This window comes from Pristiophorus japonicus, chromosome 3, assembly GCF_044704955.1.
Source record: "Pristiophorus japonicus isolate sPriJap1 chromosome 3, sPriJap1.hap1, whole genome shotgun sequence".
Taxonomy (NCBI): Eukaryota; Metazoa; Chordata; class Chondrichthyes; family Pristiophoridae; genus Pristiophorus; species Pristiophorus japonicus.
Window position 1 is genome coordinate 91,295,402 of NC_091979.1, and position 17,904 is coordinate 91,313,305.

Genomic DNA, 17,904 nt, shown 5'->3' on the forward strand with positions numbered 1-17,904 from the left:
CGCTGTCAGTGGCAGTGAAAGTGACAGTAGCCCTCAACTTCGATGCTACCATTCCCTTCCAGTCTCCTGTGGGCGATATATGCAACTTCTCGCAGTTTGCAGTACTTTGCTGCATTCGCCAAGTGACTGACACTCTCTACAGCAAATGGATGGACTACATAAAGATCAGCATGTCCAGGGAAGACCTGGATGAGCGCTCCCATGGCTTCACCAGGATAGCGGGCTTCCCCAGGGTTCAGGGAGCCATTGATTGTACACATGTGGCATTGAGGGCCCCGCCCCAAGATAGAGGGATACCACTCCCTTGACGTTCAGCTGGTCTACGATCAAAGGTAGATGGTCCTCGCTGTCAATGCTTGCTATCCTGGCAGCTGCTACGATGCCTTCATCTTGCAGGAGAGCACTGTGCCATTATGAGGGGCCAGCCATTACCACCAGGGATGGATGACCCACTTCAGGAGGACGATGACGATGAGGATGAAGATGAGGAGCTTCATCCAAGGTGGAGGCAGCCTGACACTGCTACGGCTGGAAGGTCTGCTCGTCAGAGACTCATCGCGCATCGATTCCAGTGAATGACTGAAAACGTGCCGATTTGCCAGCCTGTACACCTCAGCATCTAATAAACACATCGCTCCCCACCCTGCAACCCTTCGTGAATAGAAATCGCAGCACAATAATGTGAAGAATATAAACTTTGTTTATTTAACATATAAACCATGGTGTGCTGAAACAAGCACAAGACAAGGCCTTCATCCCCAACAAATAATCATACCAACAAGACCCCTTCAAACATTATCAACGACATCCAATTGCAACTATTGACATCAGTTCATTTTCCAACAAAGTAGCCATCTCTGGTTATTGTTTGCTGGGTCATATACGTGCAACTAGTTACATGAGTTCATATCTTAACAAGGTGAGGATATGTGCCCATCTTCCCATATGTCTTTATTTGCTCTTGTATAATGCTTTACCACCCACTTCCCTTCTCCCCCCTCCTATGCCTACTGCTCCTCCTCAATGTGGACTCAGGGCCGGCCACAAGGTTGGTAGCCAGTTGCTGATTTGGAGCTGCAGCCACACATGATGCCCTACGAGGAAGTCCCTGACCAGCTCAGGCCCTGGAAGGCCCAGCTGCAGACTGCCTCATCTCAGCATGGGCAGCAACACTTTGTTGTGGATGGGTTGCAGAGAGTGGCAGGTGCAAAGGTGGATTGATGTCGTCCTGAAATTCTAACAAGCTCAACACGGTGCTATTCCCCCAGGGCATAAATAGATTGTACTTAGATTACTTAAGGAAGTTAAGGAGGAGATTTGTGAAACATTGACAATCATTCAGAGGCAGTCACTGGGGAAGTATCAATAGAGTGGAAACAGGCAAATCTGGTGCTATATTCAAAAAGGGTGACACATAGGATATAAGTGATTACAGACTCATCAAATTCATTTCCATCTCTTGTAAAATAATGGAATCAAATCACCCATGATTATTGCTGTTCCCTTTTTAAAAGCCCCCACTATTTGCTGGTTTATGCTCCGACCAACAGAGTTGCTACTGTTAGGGGGTCTATAGACTATGCCCACCAATGACTTTTTCCCCTTATTGTTCCTTATCTCCACCCAAACTGTTTCAACACCTTTATCATTTGAGCCAATATCGTTGCAGTGATCCCATCCTTTATCAATAGAGCTACCCTTTTGTAAACTTTTATAAAACACTGATTAGGCTCCAGCTGGTGTTTTCTGGGAACTACACTTTAGGAAATTCTGACGAAGGATCATCAACCTGAAACATTAACTTTGTTTTTCTCTCCACAGATGCTGCCTGATCCACTGAGATTTCCAGCATTTTCTGTTTTTATTACTTTAGGAAGGATGTCAAGGCCTTCGAGAGGGTACGGAGATTTACTAGAATGGTTCCAGGGATGAAAGATTTCAGTTACATGGAGAGACTAGACAAACTGATGTTGTTCTCCTTAGAGCAGAGAAGGTTAAGGGGAGATTTGATAGAAGTGTTCAAAATCATGAATGGTTTTGATCGAGTAAATAAGGAGAAACTTTTTCCAGTATCAGAAGGATCATGAACCAGAGGACACAGATTTAAGGTAATTGACAAAAGAACCAGAGGCGAGATGAGGAAAACATCTTTTTATGTGATTTATTGTGATCTGGAATACACCGCATGAAAGGGCGGTGGAAGCAGATTCAATAATAACTTTCAAAAGGGAGTTGGATAAATACTTGAAAAGAAAAATTTCCAGGTCTATGGGGAAAGACCTGGGGAGTGGGACTAATTGGATAGCTCTTTCAAAGATGGGCTGAAAAGTCTCCTTCTGTGTTGTATCATTCTATGATTCTGTGTTCACACAAAGGAAGCAACCCAAAGAAATGCCACAGGTTCATCTCTAGTCATATTTCCACTTTTAGTGATACCCATTTTAGGATGGGAGCAAGACTCGTGGTAATCACGGACAAAAACTCCCATCTATTGCTACTTTCTTCCAGTTTTGCTCACCTGCTCATTGTCATGTCTATTTGTTCTTTAAACTTAAACAATAAATGAATTGGATTGCAATGTGTCCACATCTGAAGGACAGGCAGTGGAATAAAATAACTTGCAGTTCAAAAGTCTAACTTTTGCGAGTTAATTTTAAGAACCCATTTTGGGAATTCGTGGTTGCACTCCCCATGAATTACCGACCTCCTTTTAAGCAGAAACTTGTGGGGAATGCACAGTCTGTGCTGGCTGGGATTGCGTAATTGCAACCAAATTCACCCTTTGGTGTGTCCCGTTTACATTTTTTGAAATTCATGGGGCGAGTCACTTAAAAAAAATATTGCTGGTGCATCCAAAAATGGGATGTGTGCAACAAATGTATCCAATCTATTTACTCAACACCCTCCTGCATTTCAGGATAGGAAAGGTCGAGGACGCGCAGAGCTGGTGTCCCAGTGCTGATCCCCGTAAGCAGCAGGGACTCTGAACAGTTCGCTCACAGCGGGCCCGTGACGTCACAATGGGAGGCAGCTGTCGTCACAAGGCGATGAAAACTTAAACGGCGGCGCTCAGCGATCAGTTGGGAGGAGGAGGAGGAAGAGGGAAAGGCAGAAAGATGGATCACATTCCCAATAGGCACGCTGTCAGCTTCGTCCGGCCACTCACCCGGCTGAGGGTCGGCAGACAGAAATCCATCTTCGCCGGCACCTATAAAATCTGCAAACTCGCCGCCAACGTGCCTGATCTGGTGGTGTATGAGGGGGTGGATCGGCCCATCCCTGATGTGGAACATTTCCATGGAGTCCTCCTCTTCGCTGACATCTCAGGTAAAGGCAGCAGCAGCTGGAGTGCGAACTGGTCGGAAAGGCTAAAGTGTTCATAGAATCATAGAATGGTTACAGCACAGACGGATGCCAATCGGCCCGTCAAGCCTGTGCCGGCTCTCTGCAAGAGCACTTCAGTTAGTCCCTTTCCCCTAACCTCGCATTTTTTTTCCCTTCAGGTACTTATCCAATTCCCTTTTGAAAGCCTCGATTGAGTCTGCCTCCACCCACAGTTTCAGGCAGTGCATTCCAGATCATAACCACTCGCTGCGTTAAAAAACCCAGTTTTTCCTCATGTCGCCTTTGGTTCTTCTGCCCATCACCTTGAATCTGTGTCCTTTGGTTCTCGACCCTTCCACTAATGGGAACAGTTTCTCTCTACCTACTCAGTTCAGACCCCTCCATCAAATCTCTCAACCTTCTCTGTTCTAAGAAGAACCCCAGCTTCCTCAGTCTATCCACGTAACTGAAGTCCCTTACTCCTGGAACTATATCTGTAAATCTCTTCTGCACCCTCTCTAAGGCCTTCACATCCTTCCTAAAGTGCAGTCCCCAGACTTGGATACAATACTCCAGTTAAGGCTGAACTAGTGTTTATAAAGTTTCATCATAACTTCCTTGCTTTTGTACTCTATGCCTCTATTTATGAAGCCCAGGATCCTGTATGCTTTTTAAACCACTTTCTCAACTTGCCCTGTCACTTCAATGATTTGTGCACATATAGCTCCAGGTCTCTCTGTTCATGCACTCCCTTTAGAATTGTACCCTTTAGTTTATATTGCCACATCTTGTTCTTCCTACCAAAATTTATCACTTCACACTTTTCTGCGTTAAATTTCATCCGCCATGTGCGGTGTGAACCAAAGTTAATGCTGGCCTCTCTCTCTGATGGTTTTCTGTTCTGCGACAGGGTTCACCAGCCTCACTGAGAGATACACGAAGAATAGCAAGAAAGGCAGTGGAGCCGACCACCTGACCAGAACACTCAACGGATACGTCTCTGAGATTGTGGATCGTAAGTGAACAAGAGTTGGTTTGTGAGAGGTGTCTAATTTAGCACTGACTGAAAATCTATAGAGATAATTAATGTAATTTTTTTGCTCTGTGCCTGGTATCAAACAAACTGGCAGAATTTAAATCCATGTTTCTGACTCTTTTCTCAGTCCTTTTTTATATTTAAAAGTATGGATGCCACTTATGGGTCTACAACATTGTTTTCTGTCCCTCAAAAGAAAACTCTGGCCTACAGCCAGTGCCAGAGAAATACCACCAGGGGTGACCACCACGCTGGAAGACCTGGAGTCTACTGGTGGAAGCAGTGCTCCCTGATATGTCCTTACTATAGAGTAGAGTATAGATGCACATGAGGCCCATACTTGAGAGAAGGTCACCCAAGACCTCAAGTGATGAAGGTGGGTGGAGCTTCCCCTTTTATACCTGAAAGTCCAGGTTAGGAGTGTCTCCCACAAGTTCACCCCCTTGTGGTCAGTGTTCTCAAGGTGTACAACTTAGGTCAGCTTATGCATGGGTTACAATGATAGTTGAATACATGGCACTCCCAATTTTGGGCAGACACACTGGATAGCCTGGATGACAGTGCAATGTTGGAGGTAAGCTAGCAGCAGACAGATAAAGCTTATCAGAACTCCTCTCAGCTTCAAGTACCTTCTTGAAGTACTGCTATGTTCTTGTAGTCAGCAACTTGTTCTTCAGGGGTCAATCTCACTATCTGCATAATTAAACAAGCTTCTCTGTCTTCCACCTCATGGGCTGCCTTTCAGAAAGAGCTCAACTACTCTGATCATAACCTGGGAATTTCCAGATAAATAGTTGCTCGCACTCCATATCATTTTCTCACCAAATACATCATAGCATCATATCTATACAAGCACCAGTACAGGGACACCCACTCACGAGGAATTATTTAGTAAATCAGAAGGATTGCCACTGAGTGAAACACTCAGAGTGAGAATGAGGGCTTGAGAGTGGGAGAAAGGGAGAGTGCTTTCCATGTACTTCAGTTATGTTGATAGACTGGAGAAGCTGGTGTTGTTCTCCTTAGAGCAGAGAAGGTTGAGAGGAAATTTGATCGAGGTGTTCAAAATCATTAGAGATCTGGACAAGTAGATAGAGAGAAACTGTACTCATTGGTGGAGAGGTCAAGAACCAGAGGACACTGATTTAAGGTGATTGGCAGCAGAACCAAAGGTGACATGAGGAAAAACTATTTTATGCAGAAAGTGCTAATGATCTGGAATGCACTGCCTGAAAGGATGGAGGCAGATCAATTGTTGCTTTCAAAAGGGAATTGGATAAGTACCTGAAGGAAAAAAATTTGCAGGGCCAGGGGAAAAAAAGCAAGGGAGTGGGACTAGCTGACGTGCCCTTGCAGAGAACTGGCATGGGCTTGATGGGCTAAATGGCCTCCTTCTGTGCAGTAACCATTCCATGATTCTATGCTTTTTCTCCATGAAGAGGGGAGAAACCACTGCCTTCGGCTGAGGAATCAAGGTTCCAGATATCAGAGGCCCATTTTGAAAAAAACTATTATTAAGCAGCATCAATCTTGTGTAAATGCACTGAAGATAGTTTACACACATAAGCCGGAATCTTCCCAGCCCTGCAATTGCAAAAATGGCCCTGATTGACAGCAGGTCAGGATTCCGCTCTAAACCTGCCTCCGTGTGAGTTTCTGATCTGTCAGGTCTGCGTGTGGATCACAGACCCGACTGCAAGCGGCAGGCCAGTTAATTAAGGTCGTTAGCAGGTAGTTGAATGCTACTTTAGAGGATTAAAAGCAGGCACAATATTACTAACCCTTTGACGGGTTTGCCATCCCTCGGGGAACACGCCAGGTAAGTGGAGTCGGGTTCTCTATAAATCTCCATTACTTTCAATAGATGACAGCTGCAAAAATGGTAAAAATGCTACCATTTTACAGCTGTTCACTTTCCAATTTCAGAAGCTATAGCTTTCAGTGGTAGGAAGAGTCTTTTGAGCCTCACACACTTTGGAATTGTTTGTAGCGAACTCTATCACTGTAATTTTTGAAGAAAAATTCTGACCAGTGACAGATTGCTTCTGTCAGCTCAACTGGATGTGGCAAACCAACAATCAAAATGGGCACAATTTATGCTCCCTCATCTTGGTCCTCCAAGTCTGATGAGGAACAGCCGCAGAGCAGCAGAACCAGCCACATCAGCAGCAGCAACAAGAAGACTGGCAACCTTCTCCTGAGCCACCTCATGCTGCACAGGGCAGAGGGCATTAGTGCAGGGATGAGCTGCGCTGCAGGCATTACACCCAGTACAGGGTCTATAGGCAGAGGATGAGCTACCTCAACATGACAGAGCAACAGTAACGAAGGAGACTCAGGATATCGTGCCAGGTGGCCACTGACCTTTGTGTATTGCTGGGGGAAGACCTGCAGCCTAGAGGAAGGGGTGGACACCCATTATCAGTGGCTGTCAAAGTCACCCTTGCCCTCAACTTCTTCGCCTCAGGCTCCTTCCAAACATCTACCGCAGACATTAGCGGCAGTTCCCAGTCTGCCACACACAGATGCAGTCACCAATGCCCTGTAACAAGTCGGACAACTATGTAAAGTTTTACACTGATCAAGCTAGTGTGACTGAGCAGGCTATTGGCTTTGCCGCTCTGGCTGGCTACCCATGGGTGTGGGGAGTGATTGACTGCACACATGTGACCATCACAATCCGAGAGCTTATGCGAACCGCAAGGGTTTCCACTCCCTAAACGTTCAGCTGGTGTGAAACCACCATAAAATTATCTTGCATGTGTGCGGCAAGTTCCCTGGCAGCTGCCACAATTCGTACATCCTGCGCTTCTCCTTCATCCCTCAGCTGTTCGACCCGCCAACCAGCCTTTCAGGTTGACTGCTTGGGGACAAAGGCGATCCCCTCAATACATGGCTGATGACACGCTTGTGAACGAGGCTGATGGAAGGTACAATCAGAGCCTCATCTGCACGAGAACTATCATCGAGCAAACTATAGGGTTAAAATTCAGTTCAGGTGCATGGACAAATGTGAAGGGATCCTTCAGTATGCACCAGCCAGGGTCTCTGGAATAATCATGGTCTGCTGCGCCCTGCACAACATTGCGCAGCAGCAAGGACTAGCGCTTGATAAGGATGATGGCGCAGAGCCACATCAGAAGAGGAGGAGGACCATGAAATTGGGAGTGATGATGAGGAATACCTGGAGAAGCCGGGCAGGTCCAAGAAGCCCAGGGATGTCCTTATACATGCCAGTTTCAACTAGGTTTATGGAGGTCAAACATTTGTCTGCCACAGGCGTCCCACAGCAACAACATAAACCAAAGAAACACTAGTCCCTTGTTTTCATCTTCACCACCATTGCTGGCTGTCAAATGAGCCCTGACTGTCCATTCTGCCACTTCCATTCCATCAAACACATTTGTGTGCGACTGCAAAGTGTGATAAATAAATTATTTAATAACATTGGTGCACATAGTACAAACATCATCATGATCATAAGAACAGCACCTGAGTGACTACCCTTGTGACTATTTGTGTGGGATCTTTCTTTTTCAAATGCTTCTACGTGGTGCTATCCCTGTGGCTTTAGCAGAGGTAGAGGCAGCCTCCTCACCTCGTTGTTGCACCTGCTTAGACGGCTTTGGCGGTCGTCCTCTGTGACTGTGCAGGGGCAGACTTGGCCATCACTGTCTGGGGAGGCATCTGGTGCTCTGACCGAGGGATTGGCAAGGGGGTGGAAGTTGGAGTGCTTGGAGAGGAGCCCCCACTTCCATGTGCCCTCCCACCATCAACCATCTCCTAGGCCACTCGCACTTCCCTGCTTTTAAGGAGCTGTAGAGCACCTTGCTGCTCTTCAATGGGGCCATGAGGGCCTACTTCTATATTGACATCCCTCCCAGAAAGGATGTCTATGAGCCTCTGGTTTCTATCCCCCAAAAATACCCATCTATCCTCCATAGATGCCCATCTATTTCGAAGTGAAATCATGTTGTCATTATACCGGCGATGTGATTCCTCCATGCGTGTGGTCATCCTATCCTTGGAGGAAGCAATAGTTGCCAGTGACTGCGCCATGGTGGTGCTCATGTTGGAGAAGTACTGCTCCATTCTCTGCATACTTGCAGTCACCATGATCGCAGAACCAGTCAGAGCCTCCTGCACTTGGCCCTGCAGCTCCAGGATCACTCTTTTTCTGGATGGTCCCCAAAGCTCAGTCTCTCCGAGCAGAGCTAGGAGATTCCTGCACCCTCCGACAAGGATTCGTCACTGCTGTTGCTATCTCCACCATCTGTTCTGGCTCACTTGTGATCTGTGAGACACCAGGTGACAAGACTATGTGGTGATGGACCCACCGAGATTTGCGTATCTGCGCTGGTGCTGGGTGGCGCTGTCTTAGGTGATGTTACGCCCTTAGAGGCAGATGGCTCCCCTGAGGAGTCGTGTTGCTGTTGCTCCTGGACAGTGGGGGGAGGGGGTTTCCAGATGGACCTGTGGGAGAGTAATGACGCTTACATAAATGAAATGTAATTCTCTACTACAGACAGCTGTGGAGGCTGGGTCTTTGAATATGTTTAAGGTGGAGATAGACAGATTTTTGTAAGATAAGGAAGTCAAGGGTTATAGGGAGCGGGTGGGGAAATGGAATTGAGGCCAGGATCAGATCAGCCATGATCTTATTGAATGGCGGAGCAGGCTCGAGGGGCCAAATGGCCTGTTCCTGCTCCTATTTCTTCTGTTCTTAAGTGCAGGCACTTTCCATTATACACGTCATGACCATTCATTTTCTGTTCACATAACACCCCATGTGAGTGACTGATGAAAGGCTGCAACTGTATGAATAATAATTCTGTCTCCAGCTTCTTCTATTGAGCCCCTCTCTCTGTCCGCCACCACTCCAGCTGTGTTGAGTGCTGCTTCCTCCTCCTCATTCATCAAATGAATCATCGATTGAGGGCTTCCTCCCATTCTCTCCCTCTCTTTATTATAGGCAACCTTTTCCTGCAAGGAGGGAAAGAAGAGGAGGTTGATTGAGATTGATGGAATGAGCGTCATTTATGGAATGGGATACAGCTTTACAGAGAGACTTCGATGGAGTGGCTTGGTGATACCAAGTTGCCTCCTTTTGTGCTGTCACTTGCTGTTCTTGCATTACGATCAGGCTGAGTATGAGGGATGGAAAGTAAGATGGGAACCTGATAATGTCAAAAGAGAGGGATGGATTAAGGTCCAAGCAATCTTGGGGTGAGTAATGTTGTGCAGTACAGTTGGCAATGCGCACTGGTGAGGATGTGATAACAGGCACAGCAGCATCAAGGTAAGTATAGCTTTATACTCACTTTTCTAGATCTTAGAAGATCATTGAACCTTTTGCGGCACTGTACCCAGCTGCGAGGCACGACTGAAGTCGTCGTTATTTCCTGGGCTATCTTTAGCCATGCTGCCGTTGTCTGCTGAGAAGACCTCTTCCTGCCGCCCGCAGGGAAGAGAACCTCCTTACGTCCTCTCACTCCCTCCACAAGATGATGGAGGGACTCATTGCAAAAGCGTGGAGCTGATCTCTGCCTTTCTGATGACATGGTGCTGACCTGCACTCACTCACAGCAGCTTAACGTATGGAAAATGAACTGACTGCAAATGAGGCCATAGCCCCTTTAAATATACCGGCAAGAATCGCGTCATCCGGTGACAGTCACCAGACCCGCTCGCAATAATTGGAGCGGGAAACACGCAGGGCGGGCCTAACAAAGCCTATTATGGAAAAGTAGCATTTTTGACCGGGATTGCCACAGGAGCAAGTTCGTCACCCGTCGCCACGGCTATCTCCCATCATCCGCCTCCCAGGTAGGGGAAATTGCGGCCATACAGTGGAGATGATGGATAAGTGAACTGGAAACAGCTACTTGAAGGTAAATCAGTGTCTGAGCAGGGGTGGGGGAGGGCATTCAAGGAGGTGATCCTGAGGGTTCAGAGCAAGTTTGCTCCCTTCAAGAAAAAGGGTAGGTCTAATAAATCTAAGCCCCCTGGATGTCAAGGGACATACAGGGTAGGATAAAGAAAAAAAAGGAGGCTTATGACAGATAACGAGGGCTCAATACTGTAGAAACTCTAGAGGAGTATAGAAAGTTCAGGGCTGCAATTAAAAAGTAAATTAGGAAAGCAAAGAGAGCATGAAACATTTTTGGCAAGTAAGATCAAGGAAAACCCAAAGATGTTTTCGAAATATATTAAGAGCAAGATGATAACTAAAGAAAGAGTAGGGCATATTAGAGACCATAAAAGTAATGTGTGTGTGGAAGCGGAAGATGTGAGGTTATCCACTTTGGTGGTAAAAACAGAGAGACAGACTATTATCTGAATGGTGACAGATTAGGAAAAGGGGAGGTGCAAAGAGACCTGGGTGTCATGGTACATCAGTCATTGAAGGTTGGCATGCAGGTGCAGCAGGCGGTTAAGAAAGCAAATGGCATGTTGGCCTTCATAGCAAGGGGATTTGAGTACAGGGGCAGGGAGGTGTTGCTACAGTTGTACAGGGCATTGGTGAGGCCACACCTGGAGTATTGTGTACAGTTTTGGTCTCCTAACCTGAGGAAGGACATTCTTGCTATTGAGGGAGTGCAGCGAAGGTTCACCAGACTAATTCCCGGGATGGCGGGACTGACCTATCAAGAAAGACTGGATCAACTGGGCTTGTATTCACTGGAGTTCAGAAGAATGAGAGGGGACCTCATAGAAACGTTTAAAATTCTGACGGGGTTAGACAGGTTAGATGCAGGAAGAATGTTCCCAATGTTGGGGAAGTCCAGAACCAGAGGTCACAGTCTAAGGATAAGGGGTAAGCCATTTAGGACCGAGATGCAGAGGAACTTCTTCACCCAGAGAGTGGTGAACCTGTGGAATTCTCTACCACAGAAAGTTGTTGAGGCCAATTCACTAAATATATTCAAAAAGGAGTTAGATGAGGTCCTTACTACTAGGGGGATCAAGGGGTATGGCGAGAAAGCAGGAATGGGGTACTGAAGTTGAATGTTCAGCCATGAACTCATTGAATGGCGGTGCAGGCTAGAAGGGCCGAATGGCCTACTCCTGCACCTATTTTCTATGTTTCTATGTTTCTATGTTTCTATGTGGGTATGGTTCTTAATGAATACTTTGCATCTGCTTTCACAAGAGAGGGGCAATGCAGACATTGCAATCAGGGAGGTGAAATATTAGATGAAATAAAAATAATGAGAGGAAGTATTAAGGGGCTTAGCAGCTTTGAAAGTGGATAAATCCCCAGGCCTGGATGAAATGTATCCCAGACTGTTAAGACAAGCAAAAGAGGAAATAGCAGAGGCTCGGACCATCATTTTCAAATCCTCTCTAGCTACTGGTGTGGTGTTGGAGAACTGCTAATGTTGTACCTTTGTTTACAAAGGGAGAAAGGGATAGACCGAGTAATTACAGGCCAGTCAGCCTAAACTCAGTGGTGGGAAAATTATTGGAAAAAATTCTGAGGGACAGGATAAATCTTCATTTAGAAAGACATGGATTAATCAAGGACAGTCGGCATGGATTTGTTAAGGGAAGGTCGTGTCTGACTAACTTGAATGAATTTTTTGAGGAGGTAACCAGGAAGGTCGATGAGGGTAGTGAATTTGAAATTGTGTATATGGATTTTATCAATCCTTTTGATAAGGTCCCACAAGGCAGATTGGTCACAAAAGTAAAAGCCTGTGGGATCCAGGGCAAAGTGGCAAGCTAGATACAAAATTGGCTCAGGGGCAGGAAGCAAAGGGTAATGGTTGATGGATGTTTTTGTGACTGGAAGGCTGTTTCCACTGGAGTTCCACGGGGCTTAGTACTAGACCCCTTGCTTTTTGTGGTATATATATCAATGATTTAGACTTGAATGGAGGGGGTATGATTAAGAAGTTTGCAGATGGCACTAAAATCCCCTGTGTGGTTGATAATGAAGAAGAAAGCTGCAGACTGCAGGAAGATATCAATGAACTGATCAGGTGGGCAGAACAGTGGCAAATGGAATTCAATCTGGAGAAATGTGAGGTAATGCATTTGTGGAGGGCTAACAAGGCAAGGGCATACAGATTAAATGGTAGGGCACTGAGAAGTCTAGAGGAACAAAGGGACCTTGGAGTGTAGGTCCACATATCCCTGAAGGTTGCAGGCCAGGTAGATAATGTGGTTCAGAAGGCATACGGAATGCTTTCCTTTATTAGCCAAGGCATAGAATACAAGAGCAGGGAGGTTATGCTTGAACTGTATAAAACACTAGTTAGGGCACAGCTAGTGTTCTCGTCATCACATTACAGGAAAGATGTGATTGCACCAGAGAGAGTACAGAGGAGATTTACGAGGATGTTGCCTGGACTGGAGAATTTTAGCTATGAGGATAGGCTGATTTGTTTTCTTTGGAACAGAGGAAGCTGAGGGAAGACCTTATAGAGGTGTATAAAATTTTGAGGGGCCGAGATAGAGTGAATAGGAAGGATCTATTTCTCTTAGCAGAGGTGTCAATAACTAGGGGGCATAGAGTTAAAATAATTGGTAGGAAGTTTGGAGGGGATTTGAGGGGAAATATTTTCACCCAGAGGGTGGTGGGTGTATGAAACTCACTGCCTGAAAAGATGGTAGAGGCAGAAACCCTCAACACTTTAAAAAGTACTTGGATGTGCACTTTAAGTGCTGTATCCTACAGGGCTATGGACCAAGAGCTGGAAAGTGGGATTAGGCTGGATAGCTCTTGGTCGGCTGGCATGGACACGATGGGCCGAAATGGCCTCCTTCCATGCTGTAAATTTCTACGATTCAATGCCACTCTCCATAGTGAGAATATCTGCAATTTCTATGATTCTGCAAGTCAGAAGAATCAATTTCCGAAAACCACAGCATCTTGTGACCTGCGGAACTCCCTGGAGACAGTGGCTATCTTTGTGCAATAGCAATCTTCCGGTTTGCAAGCAGAGCTTCTAAAAACATTGGAGGCTTCTAGAATAGCAGACAGTACTGCTTCTATAGATACTTTCATCAAGACAGTCATAAGAACATAAGACTTAGGAGCAGGAGTAGGACATACAGCCCCTCGAGCCTGCCCCACCATTCAATAAAATCATGGCTGATCATCTGCAACTCAACTTTCCCGCCCAATCTCCATACCCCTTGATTCCCCTAGAGTCCAAAAATCTATCTATCTCAATCTTGAATATATTCAGTATCCACAGCCTCAGTATCCACAGCCCTCTGAGGCAGAGAATTCCAACAATTCACAACTCTCTGAGTGAAGAAATTCCTATCTTGGTCATAAATGACCTACCCCTTATTCTGAGACTATGCCCTCAAGTCACCAGGCTTTCAAGAGTTGATTGGGACTATTTTGTCTGTAATGACACTGACCAGCAGCACCTCTGAACTAGTGCCCAGCACCACGGGACTGCAAGGAGTGGTTGCAGATATTCTCACTGTGGAGAGTGACATTGACGCTATTGCCTTAAACCTTTCTCCAATGTCTAAACATGAGGGAGGTTCAGACATGGAACTGCTTACTTTTTATTTTATTCGTTCCTGAGCTGTGGGCATCACTGGCAAGGCTAGCATTATTGTCATCCCTAATTGCCCTTGAGAAGATGCTGGTGAGCCGCCGCCTTGAACTGCTGTAGTGCTTGTGGTGACAGTACTCCCATAGTGCTGTTAGGGTGGGAGCTCCAGGATTTTGACCCAGCAATGATGAAGGAATGGCGATATATTTCCATTGTCAGAATGGTGTGTAACTTGGAGGGGAACTTGTAGGTGATGGTGTTCCCACACGCCTGCTGCCCTTGTCCATCTAGGTGATAGAGGTTGCAGGTTTGGGAGCTAGTGTTGAAGAAGCCTTGGTGAGTTACTGCGGTGCATTTGGTAGATGTACACAATGTAGCCACAGTGCACCAGTGGTGGAGAAAGTGACTGTTTAAGGTGGTGGATGGGGTGCCAATCAACCAGGCTGCTTTGTCCTGGATGGTGTCGAGCTTCTTGAGTGTCATTGGAGCAGCACTCATCCAGGCAAGTGAAGAGTATTCCATCACACTCCTGACTTGTGCCTTGTAGATGGTGGAAAGCCTGTGGGGAGTCAGGAGGTGAGACACTCACCGCAGAATACCCAGCCTCTGACTTGCTCTTGTTATCACAGCATTTATGTGGCTGGTCCAGTTAAGTTTCTGGTCAATGGTGACCCCCACCCCCTCAGGATATTGATGATGGGAGATTCGGCAATGATGATGTCAAGGGGCGGTGGTTAGATTCTCGCTTAGTGGAGGTAGTCATTGCCCGGCACTTGTGTGGGGTGCGAATGTTAATTATCACTTATCAGCCCAATGTTGAATGTTGTCCAGGTCTTGCTGCATGCAGGCATGGACTGCTTCATTACTTGAGGAGTTGCATATGGAATTGAACACTGCAGTCATCAGCGAACATCCCCACTTTTGATCTTATGATGAAGGGAAGGTCATTGATGAATCAGCTGACGATGGTTGGGCCTAAGATACTTCCCTGAGGAACTGATGCAAGAAAAAGGGTTGTGGAAGCTGGTCACTCTAGGACAGCTGCTTTCCTGTGATTAGATTCACATCAAGTTCCATGGGAAATAATCCCAGCCACACACTGCTCAACCTCATCTCACTTATGGAGCAGTTCATAGGAGAGTTAGAATAGGAGCACAAGCACTTTAGCTTGCTGACAGAAAAGATAGACATGGCGTTAAGCAGTTGTAGAGATTAAAATTGGGGTGAATAGAATTATTGCCTTTTTTGTGAATGAATATTCTTCTGTAAAGTAAATACTCTCTGAATTCATTTCTATGTGCGCTTTCAATTTTAGGGAGTTTGGAAAATGGCAAGGGGAAATGAACACTTCTGACTAACGAAGAAACTTGGCAGGTCTTTGATAGTGATTGACCATGTGGAGGGGAGAAACAGGCAGGTGTGAAATGACTTTCTTAGTCATTCAACCGTTATTTATTGAAAGCACTGGACTATCATTGACCCCTGCTTTTCTCTGGCTGCTGGCTGTACTGTCCCATATTCTCTCCTGCCTGTGCAACCTCGTCATGTTGTGAGGACAGATTTTCTTCAACCCACTCCCATCATTATTGCCTTCAGCTGCGAGAAGCAGCAAGCCTTTTTTAATTAAAATCTGATGTAGAATGCAGCAATCTACAATTATTCTTGACATTCTCACTGGGCTATATTTCAGGGCGCTACCAGATTTATTTAGGGACCTAGAATGTGACTTGTTCCTATGGTCTGCTCTGTGACGACTCTTGCAGTGGCATGACTGTCATTATGTCTGTTGGCCTCCTCTGTCTCCAGAAGCCTTATGGGTATCATAATCCCTGCCCACTTAACAATCCTGCTACATGGCTCTGAGTCATGAGAGCTGATTTGGCGGATTGTCGCATTATGCAGCTTCCTGGGTATCTGACGTTGATGTACAGGATACACTAATTGGCAATGGAACACTCGCTGCACATTAATAGAACGAAAGACTTTCCTGACAATAAACTTGACACATGTATTCCTTCAATTGCTTCTTACATCTGTGGGAATCCTGGCAGTTTGTAGAACTGGGTAGTGCTCTCTCTCTGTTTCCATTGAGAGGGGTGTGAATTGTGCAGCCCTCCTGTATAGAACATCAGTGATCTTCTTGATGCAATTTTGAGCAGCTGCCTGAGTAATATAATAAAGGTTACCTGATGCTGCCTGGAAGGATCCAGGAAAGTCAAGGCAGTGGCGATATTGACTGGTACAGACAATGCTGTTCTCCAAGTGGAAGTGGGCTGCAGGTCTTCAACCAGCAGTTGATGTATTTCCCCAATAATATTTGGGAAGAGCAACGAATGTAGCTGTCTGAGGCACTGATGGTCAGAAAAGTCCAATTACATCTTCTTGATCTGTAGACCCTAGGATGTCTTACTGTAAGAGCTTTCAATCTAGCCTCTTCTGTGTCTTCATCATCCTCCTCTTCATAAAATAGAAAGATTTCCATTGTAAAATCCACGTCTCCAATGCAAAGTAGTACTTTGAGCAGAGCTGAGTTAAACTAACAGCAAAAGTCTGACTAAAGTTCCAAAATACTAAAGATATGTAGGCTAGGCAATACCAATCTTCAATAACAGCACAAAATATGACCCATTCAATATGTTATCCACCTTGGGGATACCTTCCTACAGCTCCGACCTCCATTTATATAGTGTGTCAGATTCCATTTATGCCTCCTTTACTCCATTTAAGGGGTGGATTGGGCTCCCAGTGGAACTTAAATGGAACTAGCAATTTTTTTTGGAGGATAATTCAGATACAATTTTTTAGTGGTGGATTTGAGATGGTAGCCTCTAAGAACCCATTTTAATCCATTCCAAAATGTGTAGTAATTCAGAAGATGATGTAATATAGCTTTTAAATAACGTAAAGAGCTGGATTTTCGGTTCCGCTCATTTCGGGGCGGTAATGGCGGCGGGGCGGTAAAGTTTGCGCCCAGGAACAGTAGTTTGCGCCTCAGTCAGCAAAATTCATGAGCTGGGCCCTGAGTGTGGGGTAGAGTGCTAAGGGAGGCGTTACACACCTCTCTTATGGCGCTAGGCCGGCTGAGCAATTGTAGCTAAACAGCTAGCCTCAGAGCATTGTAAGAGAGCCCTGGGGGAAAAAAAGCCTGAAAAAAAAATCACCAAAAATATTTCCAATAAATAACTCACGCCACCACAAAATAAATCGCAAAAAAAACAATCACACTTACCTGAGGTTGACATTAATTACCTCACTGCAGCCGCTACAGCTCGGACCGCCCGCTTTCACAAGCGGTCCCAGCAGGGTGCCCTATGGAGTGCTATGGATCGGGCGTTAGCCAAAAATGGAGCTGGTGTCACAACCAGGGGCGTTCACATCCCCTAACTTCCAGGCGGTAACGCTCTGTGTCCCGTCGAAACCGGCACCGAAAATTGGCTGCCCGACTGGAAGTACTTATCACCGCCGGGGCGCTAACAGGCGACAGAAAACCGAAAGACTGTTGAAATGGCTATTTATATTCTTTTGGTTTTGACTTATTACGCTTCTGTAATAACTAAATAAATCTTAATAATCCTAATTTATTTTTAGATATTCTTCGAGCAGGGGGAGATATTGTGAACTATGCAGGTAAAAAGTTGCAAAGTAATATATTCTTTCACTTACCCAATATTTATTTTGGATAGCACAACAGAATTATTGTTTAATGTTGGGTATGATCATTTTCTTTCCTGCAGGTGATGCAATGTTGGCACTATGGAAAGAGAGAAGGAAAGCACTGAGTGAGATTCTCACTTTAGCGGTAAAATGTAGTCTAACTATCCAGGACAAATGTGATAATAAGGAGACTGAGGTTGGAGTCAAACTCAGAGTAAAAATAGGTAATTACTAAGTGTTTAAACCCGTTAGTAAACTTTAACTTGTAATCGCGTCATATTCAATTTATATATTGCAGTGAATGTTGAACTTGTTTTGGAACAAACAACAGTATCAGACATATCATTGACTATTAAACATGTTTCATAA

The 17,904-nt window shown here is 45.5% G+C and overlaps 1 protein-coding gene across 1 annotated transcript in view; it reads left to right on the plus strand.

Annotated features, from left to right (window-relative positions):
• Positions 1–3,116: 3,116 nt before the first annotated feature.
• LOC139254114 (adenylate cyclase type 10-like) overlaps positions 3,117–17,904 on the plus strand; it is a 238,749-nt gene continuing 223,961 nt past the window's right edge. The window contains exons 1-4 of the mRNA XM_070873646.1: positions 3,117–3,327; positions 4,235–4,339; positions 17,470–17,508; positions 17,616–17,759. Coding sequence (XP_070729747.1) covers positions 3,117–3,327; positions 4,235–4,339; positions 17,470–17,508; positions 17,616–17,759 — 499 coding nt within the window. The remainder of the gene's footprint in view (positions 3,328–4,234; positions 4,340–17,469; positions 17,509–17,615; positions 17,760–17,904) is intronic.